The 12,893-nt window shown below is 39.3% G+C and overlaps 1 protein-coding gene across 1 annotated transcript in view; it reads left to right on the top strand.

Moving 5' to 3' along the window:
- The window catches only part of zgc:152951 (uncharacterized protein LOC569013 homolog), a 46,461-nt gene that overhangs the window by 18,648 nt on the left and 14,920 nt on the right, over window positions 1-12,893 (top strand). Inside the window, exons 4-7 of the mRNA XM_055645039.1 lie at window positions 1,364-1,516; window positions 6,761-6,928; window positions 10,351-10,424; window positions 10,689-10,886. Of these exons, the coding sequence (XP_055501014.1) occupies window positions 1,364-1,516; window positions 6,761-6,928; window positions 10,351-10,424; window positions 10,689-10,886 (593 nt within the window). The remainder of the gene's footprint in view (window positions 1-1,363; window positions 1,517-6,760; window positions 6,929-10,350; window positions 10,425-10,688; window positions 10,887-12,893) is intronic.

Raw genomic sequence — 12,893 nt, 5'->3', positions numbered from 1 at the left:
TGTATATTTCTTCATAAAATCACATATCTGTATATATTTAAAATATTGATTATCCTTCAGTTTAAATTTTAATTTTAAATGTTGAAATGATAACAGTTTGCCCAATTCATACATATCCCCTACTTTCCTAATCCCCAGTCTATCCCATTGTTGATATGTTTTGTCGATGAGAGATGGTTTGAATGCGGGGTTGTTCAATAGTGGGGTTAGTACTGATAGATTATTTAATTTCAAGGATACTTTTATTTGTTACCAAATTCTTATTGTATTGTGAATAATTGGGTTATTCTTATATATTATACTATTCAATTTTATCGGTGAGAGCAAGATCGTTCCTATATCGTGCGGATAGCACTCCTCTTTCTCCATTCTTATCCACTCCAACTGCTGAGTGGAACTATCCAACCAGTACATTATGTTCTTAATATGCACTGCCCAGTAGTAATACATAAAGTTAGGTAATGATAAACCCCCAACTTCTTTAGGTTTACACAAATGCTTTCGTTGAATTCTGTGTGCTCTGTAATCCCATATAAAATTAGTGATAGTAGAATCTAGTTTTTTGAAAAAGTATTTTGGAATATATATTGGGATCGCTTGATAATAAAGTTATGGGCTTTTGACTGTTCTTGATCATAGCTTTTGTGTTAAGTCAATGGAAAATCAGTTGCTAATTTCTGAGTATTCAAATGGCCATAACCTTTTTAATACTGAAGATATGAAAGTGAATTAGGAGCCAAATTAAACTTCTTTTTATCCTTTATCTGATGGGATAAATTGCAGACTTGATTTTTAAAATCTCAAAATTTTGTAACATTGCTACATGTACTTGTGTTGTGTTTCCTACAAGACCAAACTATAATAGACAACAGTTTCTAACTTGGTTTTTCTAACTTTAACAATTTGCTCTGTTTTGAGATAAATATTTCTTCCCTGGAATTTTTGGTGTTGGACCAAAATTGTTTCAAATCTTCAAGATAGTGCTGAAGGCCATTTCATTATATTTTGTTCTATATTCTAAAGTATTTGTGAGTGTGTATTTGAAGCACAGACATGGTGTACAACCCAGTATCTGCAATAATGCATTTAATATTATTGTGCTCCTGTGTTTATTGTTGCTATCAAGGCAAACCCAGTCTCATTAATAATTATACTATTTTGAATCCTGATCTGTATTTTTGCTCTTGCCTTGTATCTAATGATTGCAGGAGATGCTGTGTGGCCTCATTTCCAGGGGTCTGTGGGACTAATGCAATATTCACTCTTATTATGACCATGGCTGATTAGAAAGCATGTAATGTAATGGAATAATTTTAATGCAACTTTTGTTGAAACTAACGAACCAGTGTTATTTGCTTTATAGAACCGAAAATTGAAAGAGATGAATATGCCGATCTGATTGTGGAGTTCAAGGAAAGTGGCAATATTGGCAATCACTGGTCATGTCTAAAAGTCCACCATAACACGTTTACTGGCAAAAAACTGATTAGCTGGCTGATCAGTAATAGAAACATTGGTGAGTCGACTATCTGAAGTTGCTCATTCCTATTGTGAGTAAAAAAAAAAAAGTCCTCAAAACGGGCATCAATGTCCTCTCATGGAGTCATACAGAATGGAAACAGGCCCTTCAGCCCAACTTAGACCAATATGTCCCATCTACACTAGTCCCACCTGCCTGTGCCTGGCACATATCGCTCTAAATCTGTCCCATCCATGTACCTATCTAAATGATTGTTAAACATTGCGATAATACCTGCCTCAACTACCTCCTCTGGCAGCTCGATCCATACTTCCACCACACTGTGTGGAAAAAGTAACCCCTCAGACTCCTATTAAGTCTTTCCCCCTCAGCTTAAATCTATATCCTCTGGTTCCAATTCCCATACTCTGGGCAAGATACTCTGTGTACCTTCCTGATCTATTCCTCTCATTATTTTTGTACCTGTATAAGATCACCCCTTATCCTGCTGTGCACCAAGGAATAGAGTCCTAGCCTGCTCAACCCCTCCCTATAGCACAGGCCCTCGAGTCCTGGCAACATCCTTGTAAATCTTCTCTGCACCCTCTCCAGCTTGTAAAGTTGCAATCCTCTAAAAGTGATTGCGAAAGCGTGGAAATATTTATCTCTCCAGCGATGCTCGCTGACCTGTTGAGCCGCTGCACCATTTTCTGTTTTTATTTTAGATTTTCAGCAGCTGCAGAATATTATCATTGAATCTCCCCTCCCAGATTTACATATAGCACAGGAACTTTGCACACAATATCATAATACCAAGTAAAGTTAATCTCCTCTGTTTGAGCGTGATGCATATCCCATAATTTGCTTCATATCCATGCACCTGTCCAACAGTCTCTTGCATGCCATTATCATATCTGATTCCGCCCCCACCCCCAGCAGTGCATTCCAGAAACTTACCACCCTTTGTGTAAAAAAAAAAAAAAATCAAGCAAAAACTTGCTGCGCACAACTCCTTTAAATGTTGTTCCTCTTATCTTAAAGCTATGTCCTGTAGTATTTGCTATTTCAGTCTGTGAAAAAGGTTCCTACTGTCCACCCTTTCTATGCCTCTCATAATTGTATATGCTTCTATTAGGTCTCCCCTCTATCTCTGGTGTTCCAGAGAAAACAATCCAAGTCTGTGCAATCTTTCGCTGCATCTATTATTCTCACGGATCTCCATGTCCTTTTCCTTAGTGAAACCAGATGCCAAGTACTCATTTAGTATGTACTCTGGCCATGCAAATTCCCTCCTTTAGCCTTGAAATGGCCATGCCTTCCCCTGGTTACCTCCTTGGTTTTACTGTGTATAAAAAGCCTTGCATTTTCTTTAATCTGTCTCACCAAAGCCATTTTAACTTTTAAAACGTTAGGAACTTTAATATTTTAAGAAGATAACGTTAGGGGCTGGAAAATGTTTCTTCCAGTCACATCCTTTTGGTTTATTTAATAGGTGGTTTAACAATTGCTTTCATTAGAGGTGGGTTATTACTGGTAATTTCAATCTTTTAATGAAAGCTGGTATCCTCGTGTATTCGCAGCCATTAAATATCACTGACTGTGTTATACTTCCAATGACTTGGGAAATATCGCCACCTACGCACTAGATTTTTTCCTCGTGTTGAACTGAAGCTGATTCGCTGTTTTTCACCTCCTCTCTTCACACTATATCTCCTCTCCCCAACTTTTGGCAGAATGTTTTCTCCCACCTAACAAACCTTCAATCTTGGCTGCGTGGGAGCCAAGGAAAAATGGATTTACTTGAGGGACTACGATCACATCTGGCAAGATTTCAATGCCTCCCGTATTTCTAAATAACCCTGCTGTTAAAGGTTGCCCATTTTTGAACTCGCTCCAAGTACTTTTTATCTCCAAAAGTAGCACTCTTGACACTGGGGCTCATGGGTGGGTCCTGAAGAATCATACACAGAATTGTTTTTAAAAATGCTGTGTCATGCTGTATTTGAAAATATATTGCTCTATTATACAAATCCCATAAATGCATTTTGCAGTTGCATGCATTGATCTTGTGTTTTTTTTTTTGCAATATTATTTAAGAACAACTGAAGGGTTCTCTTAATATTTATTTTGAAAGATTGCTATAATGGGAAGCAGCAATACAGGTAAGTATTTTAAAAGTTAAAACCATTTTTTTCAAGAGCATTTTAAAAAAAGGAGTTTTTTACAGGTTGATTCAAGTACAGTTTAGTCAACAAAGGAGTTGTTTGCCAGGTGTTTCCTGTTTAGCCTCGATAGCCTTTTACCAGGAAATATTACATTTAAATTTAACACTACATGTCAGGGTAGTTACTCTTAAGTACAAGCTAATATAGAGCATTTAGATTTCTCAGTCTTAAATTGGAATATTTTACCTTGAGTATCTTGGACAATAGACAATAGGTGCAGAAGTAGGCCATTCAGTCCTTTGAGCCAGCACCGCCATTCAATGTGATCATGGCTAATCATCCACAATCAGTACCCCATTCCTGCCTTCTCCCCACACAGAGAATTCCACACTTACAACTCTCTGTGTGAAAAAGTGTTTCTTCATCTCCGTTCTAAATGGCTTACCGCTCATTCTTAAACTGTGGCCCCTGGTTCTCGACTCCCCCAACATCGGGAACATGTTTTCGGCCTCTTGCGTCAAGTCAAGTCAAGTTTATTTGTCACATACACATACGAGATGTGCAGTGAAATGAAAGTGGCAATGCTCGCGGACTTTTGTGCAAAAGACAAACAACAAAACAACCAAACAAATTATAAACACAATCATAACACACATATTCTTTTACATAATAAATAATGGAAGGAAAAATGTTCTGTAGAGTTAGTCCCTGGTGAGATAGGCGTTTACAGTCCGAATTGCCTCTGGGAAGAAACTCCTTCTCAATCTCTCCGTTCTCACCGCATGGCAACGGAGGCGTTTGCCTGACCGTAGCAGCTGGAACAGTCCGTTGCAGGGGTGGAAGGGGTCTCCCATGATTTTATTTGCTCCTCCTGTTGTATAGTTCCTGCAGGGGGGTGAGTGAAGTTCCCATAGTGCGTTCGGCGTGTCCAAACCCTTAATAATCTTATATTGCGTTATGCGTGTCCAAACCCTTAATAATCTTATGTTTCAATAAGATCCCCTCTCATCCTTCTAAATTCCAGAGTATACAAGCCCAGCCACTCCATTCTCTCAGCATATGACAGTCCTGCCATCCTGGGAATTAACCTTGTTAACCTACGCTGCACTCCCTCAAAAGCAAGAATGTCCTTTGTCAAATTAGGGGACAAAAACTCCTCACAATACTCCTGGTGTGGTCTCACTAGGGCCCTATACAACTGCAGAAGGACCTCTTTGCTCCTATACTCAACTCCTCTTGTTATATAGGCCAACGTGCCATTTGTTTTCTTCACTGCCTGCTGTACCTGCACGCTTGCTTTCATTGACTGATGAACAAGGGCCTCCAAATCCCGTTGTACTTCCCCTTTTCTCACTTGACACCATTTAGATAATAATCTGCCTTCCTGTTTTTGCTACCAAAGTGGATAACCTCACATTTATCTACATTAAACTGCATTTGCCATGCATCTGCCCACTTGCCCAACCAGCCCAAGTCACCCTGCATCCTCCTCACAGTCCACACTGCCATCCAGCTTTGTGTCATCTGCAAATTTGCTAATGTTACTTTGAATCCCTTCATCTAAATCATTGATGCAACCCATCCTCTTCTACAGGTCCCGTCTGTCCCAGAAGAGATCTCAAGGGTCAAAAAATCTAAATGCCTGACCCGAGCACCAGCTCCCCAGTTAGTTATTTCTACGTGACATTACATTCTGTCTGAGCATCTCCCACTGATATGATGCTTTAATATTGACTGATTTTTCTCTTCTGCCTTGCTCAATGAAGCACCCAAAGTCAGTTTTATCCAAATCTTAACATTTCTGTAGCTGTTACGCGTTTCAAGCTTTTAAACTCTCTCACATTCCAATTCTCAAGATAAACAGTGCATTCAGAAAGTATTCAGAATGAATTAATCCATTTAAAAATAATGCTGTAATGTAACAAAATGTGGAAAAAGTGAAGGGGTCTGAATAGTTTCTGAATGTACTGTAAATCTTTTGTGTTTTAGTGAGCTGATAACTAATTTCTGCTCTTTATTGAACCAAAAGAATGTTGGTTCCAAGGAACATTGTTGCAAAAGACTATCTAGAATACATATTATGCATGCACTACTTGTTCGAATGAGCTAACTTGTTATCAAAGAGGAAGATACAGAGTGCAGAATACAGTTCTCAGCATTGCAGCACATCCGTTCCATAGACCAAATGTCCTCAATGAGGTAGAGGTGACTCTGACAGTACCCTAGGTTCTGTTTGTCATCTAATTAAGCCTTTCTGAGTTCCATTCTGTGCAAGACCTTGATGATTTACCGTTGTCAAGTTTCTGTGCAAAACCTTGATTTACCATTGTCCAGTTTCTGTGCAAGAGCTTGTTTTATTGTTAGTCATGTTTTATTGTTAGACCTCATTCTACTGTCAAGTTTAATGAGTAATTTTGCCATCTGAGAAGAAAAAAACATAGCAAAATCAAACTTGACAGGTCAGCTTTGGCTGGCCTCTTGGTACGCACCAGTTTTAATACATCGCCCATTACTCTGAACTCCAACACCACGTGGCCTTTTCATTTTACTCCGACGCCCATCATAAAATAATCCATCATTAAAGAAAAGCTCACTGAACGACCATGAACAGCAAATAGTCGGCCACAGCATTGGGACACATTAACATCCTTGTGGTAATCATGAGTTTTTGACAATGACACAAAAAGCTGAAGTAACTTGGCAGGACAGGCAGCATCTCTGGATTTAGATTCAGATTCAACTTTGTCATTGTCAGTGTACAGTACAGAGACACCGAAATGCAGTTAGCATCTCCCTGGAAGAGCGGCATAGAGGGAAATTGTCGCTATTTCTCCAATTCTTGGGAGACACGGGGCGTCGCGATGTGCCCTCGCCGCCGCCATTTTGCAATCTGGAGAGAAGGAATGGGTGACGTTTTTGGTCGAGACCCTTCTTCAAAGTTGCTGTCTGTCCCGCTGAGTTCCTCCAGCTTTTAGCGTCTATCTTCAGTTTAAAGCAGCATCTGCAGTTTCTTCCTGCACATGAGTTTCTGACAGGTCACTCCCATTTCCCATGAAGGGTTGTGTTATATGGATTAAAAAATTACCTCTTTATGATGAGTAGTTCAAATCGCTAAATTATTATCTGTTTGTTCTAGATAAACCTGCAGCAATTGCAATGGCGAAAGTTTTGATCAGCAGGAAGTTTTTAAATCCTCTGAGTGAAAATGCAATGGAAGACAGTGACTCTCTGTTCAGATTGGTAGAGCACGACTCTGCCTCAGCATTAAATACTGGAGCAACCGCAGAACTTCGTGCAGTTTCCGGTATGTAATATTTTGAACTTCTCCAGTTTATAAGTAGTGGCAATTCACAGTACAGCCTGCAGGTTGAGATGGGTGGTACTTAATTTTACATTGTTTACTGTCTTAAAAATTGTATTCAGCTCTTTCTAAATGCCATAATGTACTTTATCAACTCATAACTAAGTAAACACATCCTTATCTCAGTAGAAACAAGGAACGACAGATGCTGACTTCATCACTGGATGTCCTTTTTGTATCTCAGGAGGTCAGGCAGCATCTCTGGAGAACTTGTATGGGTGATGTTTCAGCATGGGACCCTTCTAAAGGCTGATTGTCAGGAGGGGGATGGAGGAGGAATGAAGCTTCTTTTCACTTTCCCCCCCCACCCCTCACCTCTACAATCAATGAAGAACGGTCCTAACCCGACACGTCATCTACCCATATTCACCAAAGATGTTTAAGAGGGAACTGCAGATGCTGGAGAATCGAAGGTTACACAAAAAAGCTGGAGAAACTCAGCGGGTGCAGCAGCATCTATGGAGCGACCATAAGAGAAATATGGAATTCTCCCAATTTTGTTAGTCCTTGCTGTCTCCTCCCCTTCTTCAGCCCCCCTGCTGTCTCCTCCCATCCCCCCAGCCTTCGGGCTCCTCCTCCTTTTCCCTTTCTTGTCCCCGCCCACCCCCGCCCCCGATCAGTCTGAAGAAGGGTTTCGGCCCGAAACGTTGCCTATTTCCTTCGCTCCATAGATGCTGCTGCACCCGCTGAGTTTCTCCAGCTTTTTTGTGTAACCTTCACCAAAGATGTTGCCTGACATGCATGAGTTACTCCAGCACTTTGCATCCTTATCACTATGTATTTCTCACTATTTTGCTTCAACGAGCTATCATTCACATTAAGTACACCAATGGTAAATTAGAAGTAGTTCCTTGTCTACCTTTGGGGGCGAATAAAATTATTTATCAGATCTCACTGATGAATACCTGATGAAGAATTCATAAAATGTAAATCAATAATAATTTGCACAATCACATCCCAATTATTATAATCTTTTATCATCGAGTAATTCCTCATAAATGATTAAAATGTAGAAACTGGGACATAGTGTGCTTCTTTTAAATCCAAGATTGGTTGTATGAAACTGTACGCTCATTATTGGTGATAAGATTGCTGCTTGTGAAAACTGAGTAGATTTGACTGGTGTAAAAAACGATAGTTCAGCTCAAACTGGTCACCAGAGAAGGTGACCTGGTGCAGGAATTAGACCAAATCAAATCATTGTAGTAGATTACAATATTTCAATGTTCAACGTAGGTCCTTTGTGGGAAGACTGGGATATTGATCAGCTGCCAATTTAATGCTGACATTTGATTTATTCTGACCTTGGACATTAAACATGGAGAAGACAGTGTGGACAGAAGGATGTTTAATTTTAAATCTTCAAATTAAAATTACACTTGAGCAAGATTTATGGTAAATATTGTTAATGTGGGTAAGGAAATCTATAGGTTTCAACATAATCTTAATTCAAATTTATTTCAAACATATTATTCCATCCACACTACCTTATGGCCAGTGGCGGACTGGGTCTAAAAATAATGGTTGCCTGGAGACAAAGGGGGCCCACTTCATCAGAGGCCCACTTGCCATCGGGAAAGCTGACACCCTGGCCAGTCCGCCACTGCTTATGGCCCTTGGCAAAGCGATTTTACAGTTTTAGACTGAGATGCAAACCAGCATTTCATTATTTCTTCTTTAAGCTGGTTTAAACATCCAAGTGTTTTGGGATGATAAAGTTTTTAAATGTAAAACATGTTTCTCAATTCATGCCAGGGATTCTCATTCGTGAGGTAATTAAGCTGGAAATTTAATTCTGCATCTTGTTTATGTCATTATTACAATAATTGCTTATGCACTGAATCCCAATACCGACCTCGCCAATTAATTCCCACATCACTACCTTCTTGAGATGGACATGCCCCAGAATATCAGCAAACCGCTCCCTGATCTCACTATCTTTCATATCCTCTTTGGTAATTACCGATGCAAATTATGTATTTAGTATCTCGCCCACTTCCTCTGGGTCCAGGTGCAAATGACCTCGAGATCTTTGAGTGGTCCTCCCCTCTCTCAGTGATCTTCTTGTTTTTTTTTAATGTCTTGGAGTTCCTTTTAGTCTGACTTCTCATGGCCCTTTTAGCTCTCCTGATTCTGTTTACGTTCTCGCCTGCTACCTTCATATTCCTCAATGATCTTAAATTCGGCTTCCTAACCCTTGCATATTCTTTTTCTTTTTGATGAAATTTGCAACATCTCTTCATTCAAAGTTCCAAAACTTTGCTTTCCTTCCTCAGGGGAATATGTTGACCCTGAGTCCTATACAACTGGTCTTTAAAGAACTTCCACATATTAGATGTGGCCCTACACAATAACAGTTGCTCTCAATCTTCTCACCCCTCCTGTCGAAGATGATTTTAATTAGCCTTTCCTGAGATTCAGTTTTTATCCTTATCCACAATTAACCTTAAATGTACTGAATTTTGATCACTGTTCCCCAAATGCTGTCCTAATGAAACTCCATTGGTCAGGCATATTTCCCAAACCAATGTCCAATATGGCCCCATTCCTTGTTGGATTATCTTCATGCTGTACCAACACATCCTCCTAGAATTTGTATCATTAAACTTGGATGCAGTAGAAGAGGTTTTATGTCTCTAAGTTAAGATGGCCTCCTACTACTGACAAAGGTTCAGAGACAGTTTATTCCCAAGTGTTACTAGAGAAGGAATAAACATATAGCTGAGGGGAACTGTAACACAAAGAGGAAATAATCCAAAGTAAAATAAAATCCGACAGTACCAGCAATGAAAACCAGAAGTATGTCGACCGAAACAGAATAGAAATGGAAAATGCATCTTTTCTTGAACCTAAGAAACAAAGTTAACATGTTACAGTGTTGGACCATCTTGCAGGGACTCGCAGATGGTCAAACATGTAATATACATTGACCTACTAACAAATTATATAACAAAATTATGAATGCCCAATCATGATGGTTTTCTGTATTGTGAAGGTAACCAACCAACAACCAGAGAGAATTCTTGAGCTATTATCTACCTCATTAGAGACCCACGGACTATCTTTGATTGGACTTTACTGAACTTTATCTTGCACTAAACATTCATGTTATTCCTTTTATTATATATTTGTACACTGGATGGCTCAATTATAATCACACATTGTCTTTCCACCAACTGGTTAACATGTAACAAAAGCTTTTTACTGCACCTTGGTACACGTGACGATAAGCTAAACTCAACTCGAATTGAGGGGAAAGTTCAGTATCCATGTAGACCATGCCTGTCAAAGATAATAGTGCAGTTTTACAATTTTTCTATGTTTGTCTTTAATGTTAACCTGTCGAATAATCTTTCATACTTTAGCTTCTGGACATTCTGAAATTATGAGAGAGTTAATTCTGAAGTTGTTCGCGGAATACATTACTCCTGATGGCAAGGTTAGTCAATACTTCTTTCCAGGAAATATTCCTGATTCTGCAATCCACTGAACATTATTTAATTCGCAATTACATTTTCAAGTTCTGTCTGAATTATCACCAAACAAATTTTGCTCAAGTTTACCTTACTTAAATATATTTCTTGTAATTACCTCATGAATTGCTTTAAGATTTTTATTTTAGAGGCAGCTACAAAAAATTGTTGATAGTGATCGCCAAAACAATGGTCCGATTAACAAATAACTTTGTTACTTTTTATTGCAGTACGTAGATTATAAAGCCATGGCTACTAGTCCGATGTTTGAGGAGTTTCGCGTACTTGCATTACAGCTGCAGCGTTTGAAGTTTGACGACCTTGATAGAAAGGCAAAGCTGGCATTTTTCATCAACACATACAATGCATTAGTGATCCATGGAAATATTGTATACAATGCACCAAGGACCCTGTGGCAGAGGTATAAAGTAAGTTCTCAAACGTGCAGTTTCTCATCTTTTTTTAACAGTGCTATCAATGCAGAAATGTAACACTTTCAATGCAAAAAGGTATGAGATGCTACCACATCTGTGCAGGGATTTAGTTTAGCTTAGAGATACAGCACGGAAACAGGCCCTTTGGCGCACCGAGTCCGCACCGACCAACGATCCCCATACACTTGCGCTATCCTACACACTGGGGACAATTTACAATCTTTACTGAAACCAATTAACCTACAAACCTGTATGTCTTTGGAGTGTGGGAGGAAACCAGAGCACCCGGGGAAAATCCACACGTTGCGAACATCCAAACTCCATATAGACAGCACCCGTAGTCAAGATCAAAACCGGGTCTCTGAACCAGTTAGGCAGCAACTGTAGTGCCGCCTCCTAGAAAATAGTGACGATATAGAGAACAAAGCCAAGTCATGTTCCTCAGGTGGACATTTCTAGAGATTAGTGTTGGTGCAGTGTTCAGTGTTTGATCCAACCTCAATATATTGCATAGCATCATTGAGTAGTACAGTAATAAAGTCGTTTTTCTGCACCACAGGCCAGTGGGTATGTGCTGCATAAAACTATAAATGTCAGAAATGAAAACTAGATATATGTCCACCCACATCAGAACAGAATGACAATTTTTACCTGAGATTAGGTTAACATATTGCAAACGTATTTGTAGGTCTTGGGAGTTATGGCCATACTGCTTGCTGCTGCACTAACAAGTCCCTTCTTTGTCTTCTGACTATTGATCCTTTATCCTTTGGAAGCAGTTTCTCCTTTTCACCTGTTCATGGTTCTAAACTATTTGGGAGAATATATTTTCTCAACTTCTCCGGTCTAACCCTAATCCTTTATCTCTGCAATAACTCTAGTGTTTAGAGCTACAGCATGCAAACGGGCCCTTCGGCCTAACAAATCCACGCTGACCAGCAATCACCCATACTATCTTACACACTAGGGGCAATTTATATGTCAAATCTAGAACCTTGAAGTGAAACATTTAAAAATTAAAAAAAAAAAAAAAAAAAAAAAAAAAAATCAGTTTTATATGAAACTAGCTGAATTCTTTTGATAACTTAAATTCCCATTGCATCCAGTCACTTGTGAAAGGACATGGATTAAATGAAAGGTCATCAATAGACGCTAACAATCTTCCTCTTTCTATACATATTTCCTAATCTGCTGATTATCTCTATATCAATTTAACGTTTCACATTTCAGGCATAGCGATGTTTGGCTTTTGTACATCAGATGCAACGCCTGCTCTTTGGGTTCTTCTATCCCATCTTCCAGAATCAACACAGTCTTTCCAAATGAAACATCAATTTACTTCCACTGTTTCAATATAGTACAGCATTTCTAGTTCACAATACGGTTTCCTCCTCCACACTTCACGAGTCAAGAGTGTTTTATTGTCATATGTCCCGGATGGGACAATAAAATTCTTACTTACTTGCTGCAGCACAACAGAATATGTGAATATGTAAACATTGTAAATAACGGAAGAAAAAAGACAATAAAAAGTTAAATGAATAACAAATATGGTGCAAATAAGAAATAATAATATAGTCTTTTGCAGTTCAGAGCTTATTCAATGTTGTATTTAATAGCCTGATGGCTGTGGGGAAGTAGCTGTTCCTGAACCTGGATGTTAAAGTTTTCAGGCTCCTGTACCTTCTTCCTGGTGGCAATGGTGAGATGAGTGTGTGGCCAGGATGATGTGGGGCCCTTGATGATTTTGGCTGCCTTTTTGAGGCAGCAACTACGATAGATCCCTTCGACGGTGGGGAGGTCAAAGCCGGTGATGGACAGGACAGTGGTCACAACTTTTTGTAGTTTTGTTTGCTCCTGGATGTTCAAGTTGCCGAACCAGGCCACAATGCAACCAGTCAGAATGCTCTCTACAGTGCATCTGTAGAAGTTTAGGAGAATCCTCTTCGACATGCTGAATCTCCGTAATCTTCTCAGGAAATTATCGCTGATGTGCCTTCT

Source organism: Leucoraja erinacea, chromosome 13 (genome assembly GCF_028641065.1).
Source record: "Leucoraja erinacea ecotype New England chromosome 13, Leri_hhj_1, whole genome shotgun sequence".
Classification (NCBI taxonomy): domain Eukaryota; kingdom Metazoa; phylum Chordata; class Chondrichthyes; order Rajiformes; family Rajidae; genus Leucoraja; species Leucoraja erinaceus.
Note: the sequence above shows the minus strand (reverse complement) of the source record. Positions and strands in the feature narration are given on the sequence as shown.